The sequence below is a fragment of the Limulus polyphemus genome, unplaced genomic scaffold, assembly GCF_000517525.1.
Source record: "Limulus polyphemus unplaced genomic scaffold, Limulus_polyphemus-2.1.2 Scaffold1010, whole genome shotgun sequence".
Lineage (NCBI taxonomy): Eukaryota > Metazoa > Arthropoda > Merostomata > Xiphosura > Limulidae > Limulus > Limulus polyphemus.
This window is the reverse complement of record NW_013666620.1, coordinates 230,130-239,773: the sequence shown is the minus strand read 5'-3', so window position 1 is coordinate 239,773 and position 9,644 is coordinate 230,130. Positions and strand designations below refer to the sequence as shown.

General features: G+C 32.8%; 1 protein-coding gene across 3 annotated transcripts in view; it reads left to right on the top strand.

The window, feature by feature from the left end:
• The window catches only part of LOC106461682 (apoptotic protease-activating factor 1-like), a 35,319-nt gene that overhangs the window by 17,253 nt on the left and 8,422 nt on the right, over nucleotides 1-9,644 (top strand). Inside the window, exons 10-15 of one of the 3 annotated variants that reach the window (XM_022388697.1) lie at nucleotides 1,049-1,212; nucleotides 4,412-4,492; nucleotides 4,858-5,481; nucleotides 6,512-6,637; nucleotides 7,874-7,996; nucleotides 9,179-9,298. In XM_022388697.1, the coding sequence (XP_022244405.1) occupies nucleotides 1,049-1,212; nucleotides 4,412-4,492; nucleotides 4,858-5,481; nucleotides 6,512-6,637; nucleotides 7,874-7,996; nucleotides 9,179-9,298 (1,238 nt within the window). The remainder of the gene's footprint in view (nucleotides 1-1,048; nucleotides 1,213-4,411; nucleotides 4,493-4,857; nucleotides 5,482-6,511; nucleotides 6,638-7,873; nucleotides 7,997-9,178; nucleotides 9,299-9,644) is intronic. The other 2 variants (XM_022388698.1, XM_013921526.2) reach the window with 2 other exon arrangements.

Genomic DNA, 9,644 nt, shown 5'->3' with positions numbered 1-9,644 from the left:
ATCAAATACTTTAAGCACTTACACTAATGGTAAGTCAAAACGGTATTTTATTTGAAGTATTTGTTGGTGAAACAAAAAGATACAGTAAAAAAAAAAAAACATTCAAAATGCTGTTCGTTTCCAAACATTTTATTGGAGTACATCCAAATATTCAATTTTATTTTCAGCCATTATCAGAAATTTATCTGATAAACACAACGACAACGCCATTATTGATTTTAATGATGTTTTGAGTTTCTACTCATTCTTGATAGATAAAAGAATTTGGCTGAAATGAGAATGCAGAACATGATAAAGTACCCACACCAATACATTCTTTATTCTATTATCATACCCTACTTGTAAGTTGTTAACATATGATGATAAAACTAACACTTGTTTATTTCTAGAACTCTGCATAATATCGCGATATTTATGAATTGTATACAAAGTTTGGTAGGTTGCATTATCTATTTATGTGTAGTAGATCACTGATGAAACTATAAAAAAAATGACTGTTATTCCAATATTGTAAAACAGATGTTCTCAATGTAAGGCTTGAGTTTGAATGTGTTTGGTTTTGATTCATATACAGATCTTAACAACACATTATATATATATATATATATTACTGAGATTAAGTTTGAATGTGTTTAGTTTGATTCATATACAGATCTTAACAACACACTATAAATATATATATTACTGAGACTAAGTTTGAACGTGTTTAGTTTGATTCATATATAGATCTTAACAACACACTATAAATATATATATTACTGAGACTAAGTTTGAATGTGTTTAGTTTGATTCATGTATAGATCTTAACAACACACTATAAATAAATAAGTATATATTACTGAGATTAAGTTTGAATGTGTTTAGTTTTGATTCATATACAGATCTTAACAACACACTATAAATATATATATATTACTGAGACTAAGTTTGAATGTGTTTAGTTTGATTCATATATAGATCTTAACAACACACTATAGATATATATATTACTGAGATTAAGTTTGATTTTGTTGTGTAAACCTATGCTTCATCTTTATGTTAACAAAAGGAGAGGAAGAACCTTTACGTAAACGATCATCGAGCAGGAAGAATATCTTTCAAGAAGATGACAGTTTTTTGGTCTTCAGGGAACATGAAGGAGAAGTTAGATGGTGCTCTTTTTCTCCAAGTGATGAACTCGTCGTGTCTGGTGGAGTTGATGGCATCGCCATGGTCAGTACTTTGTGTTCTAAAGTATGTTAAAAAAAACGATATGTGAAGTTTTACTACTTCAGGCTTTTCTGTTTCACCCTCAGAAAAGCTTCAATATTTAATGTCCATTTTTCTTCAAGTTCTTTGATTTTCAACTGCAGGTTTTCACTTGGTTTCTTCCGGTTATGAATTTTTTTCATTGATCATCTTGAGAAAGCATCATTTACTTTTTAAGGACGAATTATCATATGTTTTCAATGTAGTTTTAACTAACGTTACTTAGACGTATGAACTGGTGTTTGCATATAAGTTTTGTTCTGCATTGACTCATTTCATCATCAAAATATTTCTACACTTCAAACTTATATGATGGGTACGTTGTGTTCAGTCAGTTTCATATGGACATCTTAACATTTTCAAATCATCTTAAGCTCAGCAGTTTATTGGTTCCTTTTTTTCTGTTAAACATGATTCACATATTGTACAAGTGAATACATCAGTTACATATTCAAACATTTCGCATTTCTGTCATTGTTTAAACCTCTTTATTTCAAACTATAATTTACCGAAAAAGAAACTTCACCAAAAAAAAAACTCCTGGAAAGGTTTTACATTAATGTTTTTGATAACCATTTGCTAACTGTTGAATTTATCTAACAAATTCTGAAACCAAAATAATTTAAACAGACTTTTTTTTTTATAAACTGCTGACCAAAACCATTACTATAGTGGTGCTGAATATAACAATTATTTAATCCGTGAAATCTGAAAGCAGGTCAAAAATAAACAAAGTTGTTCACGGCCCTTTCGTTAGTTAGAATCAAGATAATCAGTTAATAATGGCTGGAAACGGCTTGATTACCCATTCAAGCCGTCTCCAGCCATTATTAGTCTCAAAATGGATTCCTCGTCATCGAAGATAATCAGTTAGTTTGAAAGCTTTAGCACTTGTGTGAGTAGATGTTGCTTTTGGGAGGTTTTGGTTCGTTACATTTTAACATATTGTGTCGACCTGATTAGATACTTCATTTTAGAGCTGGTCGTTTTAATCATTGATTCATTAATCAGGCCTGCGATGGTTTTATTGTCTTAAAGTAATTACACAGACCTGCAATGGATTTATTGTCTTGAAGTAATTAAACGGGCCTGCAATGGTTTTATTGTCTTGAAGTAAATACACAGGCCTGCGATGGTTTTATTGTCTTGAAGTAATTACACAGGACTGCAGTAGTTTTATTGTCTTGAAGTAAATACACAGGCCTGTGATGGTTTTATTGTCTTGAAGTAATTACACAGGACTGCAGTAGTTTTATTGTCTTGAAGTAAATACACAGGCCTGTGATGGTTTTATTGTCTTGAAGTAATTACACAGGACTGCAGTAGTTTTATTGTCTTAAAGTAATTAAACAGGACTGCAGTAGTTTTATTGTCTTAATGTAATTACACAGGCCTGCGATGGTTTTATTGTCATTTGGAGAAACATTGTTGTAATCAATTAATAAGGATGTTGAGTAATTGACTAGCAAATATCGCTAATCCCGTAGCTTTACTTCTTTTACTTCATTTGTAAACAGGAATGCCTAAGTATTATCTGTAAGTTCTCACTAACCTTTAACCTTTGTTATGTCACCATAACCTTATTAAATAAACATTATTTTTAGTTGGTCAGATGGAAAAAAACAACAACTAATTTTTAACACTTGATTTTATCGTCCTACTGCTGATTTCATACACTTGTAAATAGCTAATGTATTTTCAATACATTAGTTTCTGTTTTGTTTTTCTGCTACTGGTTAGTGGTCATTTTTGTGTATGTTCCATTAAGTCGTAACCTCTAGGCATGTTAAAGCAGGAAAGAAATGTAATATACATCTCAGAGTTCTAGAAAATGTAAAACAGTATTTTATGAAATATAAAAATCCTAAGTTCAACATGAATATTAAAACACAGAGAGATGTTCAGAATCTATGGTAACAGTTTGCACATCCCTGTGGCTACACAAGTTGAATCTCTTTATCCTGTTTTTGACGTTAGGTATAGTGTGGTGATTTGCAAGTATCAAAAATTGACCTCTTTTAAATTAATTAAATTATTGATGCAAAGTTTTTTTGTTTTCCATCATTATAAAAACACGCAAGCATCAAGTCTTACTAGTTTGGATTGGGAGATGTCAGTTGTGTTGAATTATATTGGCAAAAGAAGAGAAGCACGATTTCAGCAAGCAAAAAAACTGGCTAATCATTGACTGGCTCCAGTTCCATACTGGAGATAATGAAGAAGCTTGTCACCAGAAATAAGCTGAGAACACACTTGGTCCATTTTGCCTAAAGTATGAACCTCCTTTAGAACACTGGTTTAAGGTATAAAAAAATGACCGAAGAGTCATATTCACAATTTATTTATTTTTTCCAAAGAAAGAGGTTGATTGCAAGCCATCTATTGAAAGTAGTATCTGAAATGTAACAAATGAAAATCTGTCATCATATTGTGCAAAGTGACTGCATCAAAGTGTGTGTAATTCATCATGGTCCTCCTGGTAATACAACATTTAAAAAATTGTATAGGGCGTGTCTCAAGGGATTTATGATGGTTACGTATTACAACTAAAATGGTAAGTTAACAATTTGGAATCAATGAAGATGTTAAAGTGAGTTCTGCATAATGTCAGACTAATGAGGAAACACCATTTTTTGTAAAGACTGAATACTAATAAGGTTCCTCGAAACAAAGCATCCAGCCACTTATTCAAAATACAAGTCCAAACAGACGTTCATGCTATATACCATTTGTATACATACCAATTAAGTTATAAGGTGCATCGTCTGTGACCTTCTGTGTCTTTGGGTTGTTCATACAGGCTCTCAAAAGTTGTCCTTGCACAGTTGATGGACCTTGGAAAGCATGTAGAGAAGAGTGGGACAGCATTGACCTCACTGTATCGTTCTAAAGAGTAATAGTTCGCACTAAGACCATCGAATAGAGCATCATCAGTGATGGAAGAAGGATTTATTTGTTTTTAGATGTTGTGCAAAGTTATATCAGGGATATCTGCACTAGCCTTCCCTAATTTTGAAGTTATAACTTAGAGGGAAGGAAGCTAGTCAACACCACCCACCACCAATTCTCGGGCTACTCTTACTTGAATGAATGGCGAGTTTTGACTGTCATTCGTATAACACATATGTCTCTAAAATGTAGAACTTTTTTTTTTGTTTTTAAGAAGTGGCATATGAGCCACAGAACCTCAGCCCGGTACACTAACCATTTGGACATGCTTGGTCCTAGAAGAAGGAGCTATAAGGTTTGGACAATCACCTTTGTATCATTACCATAGATCGTGAACCCTGTTTTGTAATCCTCTGTCTTATCAAATTTTGTTTTTTGTTTTTAAGAAGTGACATATGAGCCACAGAACCTCAGCCCGGTACACTAACCATTTGGACATGCTTGGTCCTAGAAGAAGGAGCTATAAGGTTTGGACAATCATCTTTGTATTGTTACCATAGATTGTGAACCCTGTTTTGTAATCCTCTGTTTTATCACAATTTGTTTTTGTTTTTTTTGTCATTTGGTAGAATTTCTTTATTATTTTAATCAATGGTAACACAATTCAATAAGTTTAGGTGAAAAAAACATAGTTAACGTGTAATATATGTGTTTTTTCAGGTTTGGTCAGCCATCACTGGAAAAGTTTGTGTTTCTCTAACTGGCCACATTTTTCCCATCAATTGTTGTTGTTTTTCTCCTGATGAAAAACGTATAGCGACCGCATCCAGTGAACTCGTCGTTTTATGGAATATTTTGTCTGGGACAAAGTTATTATCATTTCCTCACATGGATCATTCAGTATTATCGTGTAGGTTCAGTAATGATGGAAAACATCTTATCTCGGCTGCAGGCCCATTTATTTGGAAATGGGATCTTATCAGTCAAAAGTTAAAGTGTCAGTACAACAACCTCAGAACTTCCTACTATGCCATATGTTGTGTGTCTTCTCCTGATGAACAGTACCTTGCTGCTGGGACTTCTGATTGTGCTGTGGTCATTTGGTCTGCAAACTCTGACCAGGTAGCTGCATCGTTCAAAGGACATGATGATCCGGTACAAACAGTGGATTATTCCTGTGATGGATCTATGCTGTTGTCTGGATCTGAGGATGGAACTGTTATGGTTTGGGACACGTCCCAAAAATTTAATACTTCCATGATTAGTTTGTCAACAGAAATATCAGTTCGATTTCAGGACAACCATCCTGTCATAGCTGCTTCAGATGAAAGCAATAGTATTCAAGTAAGGAATGTTATCAGAAGAGTTCTGCTTAGTAGAAGTCTTAACTGAATTTTCTAACAGAAAAAAACCTTACTTGTAAAAATGAAACGTATTGTTACTTGAAAACTATTGTAAAAATGATTTTTTTTTTACATGTTAAATACAAATTAATTGCATTATTTAACAATGTTTAACTAGTCAAATTGTTATGCAGTGTATATTTCAAGTATTTTCTCTTGTTTAATGTTGAAAGTGTGGGAAATAATGTTGCCATGGTTACATTTTTTCTAAGTTGATTTAGGTTCAATGAACAAAAGAGAAGTTAGCTTGTTCTATTTCTTGCTTCATTAATAACAGTTATCAGTACTTAGCCTTAGCTGATCACAAGTACGATATTTTATACTACGTAAACTGTATGTAGTGGTTCAGTGCATTTTAAATTCTTTGTTTTCAGTTTATGTTATGTTATCGTTATTGAACTAACTTTGAGATTCCACCCAAACAATTCCTCTTTGAGAAGTTTACGCAGTGTTTCTAATGAGACCATAATCCATCTAATTTATATACATGTTATCGTCAAGTATCTATACTACCCATTGAAGTTTCATGATTTTCTCATTTTTGAGATTATTTTCTAATTAAAATTCCTTGTTTTGCAACTAACAAGTCTACAGAAGGCTTGTATAATTCACTAATATGAGGCAGTAAGACATCTATTTCTAAAGAAGATGATTGCTATATGTTAACTCATGCCATCTTAACTAGGTTAAAAACTTACTAAAACCTTCTATGAGTGTAAATAAAGGGCTTTAAGTTGACCCTTTTTAAGAAATTAATTTTATGACTATAAGAAAAGAAGCCTTGCTCATTTGAAAAGAATAGATGTTTGTTTTTTTATTTGATTGATTAAATTTTTTTTGTCCTAATATATGGTGAAAAGACTAGAACTATGTGTTGAATTAAAGATATTTAATGGTTTATATTTTTAAGAGATTGGGAATTAATAATGATAGTATAGTTCAAAACTTGACTATTTTCTGCATTTTCTTAGGTTATAAAGGGTCTGAAAGGAGAGATGGAATACAAGACTACCTCTGAAGAAGAAGACATTAGCTGTTGTAATATTTCCTTAGACTGTAAATATGTGGTTTATGGTACAAAGAAGGGATCAGTGAAAGTAAGTATATACGTGATTGAATACATTGATTACTTTTGGGAAGGATTTGTAATTGCTCTTTGTGATGCAAGATGTTTTTATGCTCGGATCATAAAGATGTGATCAGATTAGTGATTTAGAATTTTCAAGATTAGGATGGCCTTTGTACTTAATGTTAATTAGAAGCAAAGGAATATGGATCAACTTGGAAAACCTGGACCATCTAGAAAGAGACCTGTAGCAAGTCATACTCTGGCCATAATAAGCAAAGTGTAGCATCTTGTAACAAGTGAGAATCCTTGAATGAGCAGGTCAGTGGTAAAAGCCATCCATATGTCCTAGGCATCCGGCACAAAATAAGTAAGGAGGATCACTCTGTGGAAAAGTGACAGGAAAGGAAGGCCAACTTTATAAATTGTACCTAGCCAGGGAAAAGTAGAATTACGTGTAGACATTCAACGTGTGTGTGCACCTTAATAACTTTAACAAGACTTGTGCCTTTTTCTTCTCCCAATTCAAGTAAAAAAAAATATAATAAAATAAAAATGAAATCTCTATAGAAAAAATAAGATGAACTGTTTTAAAATATAAAGATCAAACAGAAAATCAAGATCATAATTTAGAAGTAAATCAAAGGAAATTTAAAAAAAAGGAATCAAAACTCAAACAAAAGATGCAGCAAATAAAATTAAATACAAAAACAAAAATTACAACCAGTCTACATATTACAAATTAAAATTCAACAAACTATTTGAGTTTAAATGTTTTGACCAATCTGGCCGTAACCTGACCCTATGTAAGAAAATATTGTTTTGATGTAGCACAAAGTTCACATTTTATTGCTATCCTGGTGAATATACTTAAAGAACACATTTGTTCCAAGCACTATGAATAAGAAATTCATGTAACTTTTTCTGGTAACAATGCACATACAGGTATTCTGGTTACCTCACTAGCTGCAGTCTTTCCTGTCAGTTCTTCTACCATTGTTTAGTTGTTATAGAAACAGTTGCTATGGAGAAGGAGAGAGTTGCAAGCAAACATCTTACTGTGATAAATGAAGTTAAGGCAACTAACTTAAATGGTATTTTTTAAAGCTGTAAAAGTCCTTAAATGTTTGTAATCGTCATCTGTCAATCCTCAAGAGCCCATCAGATCCCCGTTACTTTATATTTTATGTTTGAAAGGTTTATAACAGTAATGTGAATCTGGAAGAGTCCATCAGATCCCCATTACTTAATATTTTATTTGTTGCAGGTCTTACGTAGGCCAACAAAAAGTATAAGTAACTTTCACCGCCACAGAAAAGCTGTAAGATATTGTGTCTTTACTGAAAAGGGAAATCACTTCATTACTTGCTCAGAAGATTGTACACTTAGGGTGAGTTCACATTCTTTATTATATAGAAAATGAGAAACATTATAAAGTGTGTGTGTACCTTTTTAACTATAATCTGAAGTTGTCGAGTTTTCTAATTGATGTGCTAAAGAAAGAATAATGTTAAGAAGCGACAGTGGTTCACTTAAGAAGGGCATGCACGATATTAAGAATTTGTAGAATTGGCTTGAAATCTTTCACATTTTTATTGATAGTTTCATGGTGTTTTCTGCAAAATTGTGTAAGGTGAAAGGTTTTATGCAACAGAAGTGTTACAAAACAAACTCTCCTCATTTTGTATAATGCTGTTAACTTGTGCGCGAAGAGAAATGGCGTGAGAATCGTGAATGAGCCTTGTTGAGTGCATCCTTGCACTGTATGTGTATGTGTGCATGAGCAACGCTTATGTGATTTAGACCAAATATGTAGAACTTCTTGTACATTGTACACCCAAACATATTTATGAACACTACGTGAAATACTGTACTCGGTTATCCTAGCTTATGTAATATATTTTTTTTATGGGGGGTGCGGGAGACGTTTTGAAGATGTGTAGATCCGCAGTCTTTAATCGTAATGAACAAATCCCACTGTGTGCAATTTTTCCTTTTTTCTTGTACATAATTGTTTTTTTAAGTTGAATTCTTTACTGTCAATGAACTAGTGCCTGCCAATTGGCACCTTGTGCTTTACCCAGAACTGTCTGTTTTTCAATTTAGGGTTTTAATATGTATGTTATTAGTTTATTTAGTGCACAAATTAAGAGTTCTTCCTTCGAAGGAAGTTATTTCTTTCAAATGATTTCTTAGTTATTAATTTATGTTTTTGTGTTTTGGGATATTGAATGTGCATTGTACGAGACGTCGGTTATGAGAAAAACTGGAGATACATCTTGAAATCTGTTAATTTAAAACTTTTAAAGCTGCCAACTTTTGCCTGTGAGTAAGAAGAAACAGTACTTTTTCATTGCAATAGTTGACTTGTTTTATTTTTTAACACCAGGATTCAGCCATTGAGAAAACACAATTGTTTCAAAGCAACAGGTGTTCAATTAAAGCTAAAAAATCGACCTACGCAGACAGAAACTTGTGTCTGTCTGTCTGTCTGAATCTAGTTACTGAAGAAATATACATAAGTAAGTGTTGATTACTACATTTCAATTTTTTTATTCTGTGTTTAATTTAGGTATGGCAGTTGAAAGGAACATATGTTTCTTGTTTTGGTCACCATGGTCCAGTTTTAATGTGCAAGGTTTTCAGGAATGACTCAATGATACTGTCTTGCTCAGAAGACGGGTGGATTCGGGTGAGTTATCAGTATGGATATCTTTCTCAGAAGATGGGTCACTTTGTGTAAATTATCGGTACAGGTGGAATCTGGTGATTTTTCAGTTAGGATATTGTCTTGTTCATAAGATGGGTGGATTCTAGTAAGTTATCAGTAAGGATATTGTCTTGTTCATAAGATGGGTGGATTCTGGTAAGTTATCAGTAAGGATATTGTCTTGCTCATAAGATGGGTGGATTCTGGTAAGTTATCAGTAAGGATATTGTCTTGTTCATAAGTCAGGTGGATTTGGTTAAGTTATTAGTTTGGATATTGTCTTGTTCATAAGTCAGGTGGATTTGGTTAAGTTATTAGTTTGGATATT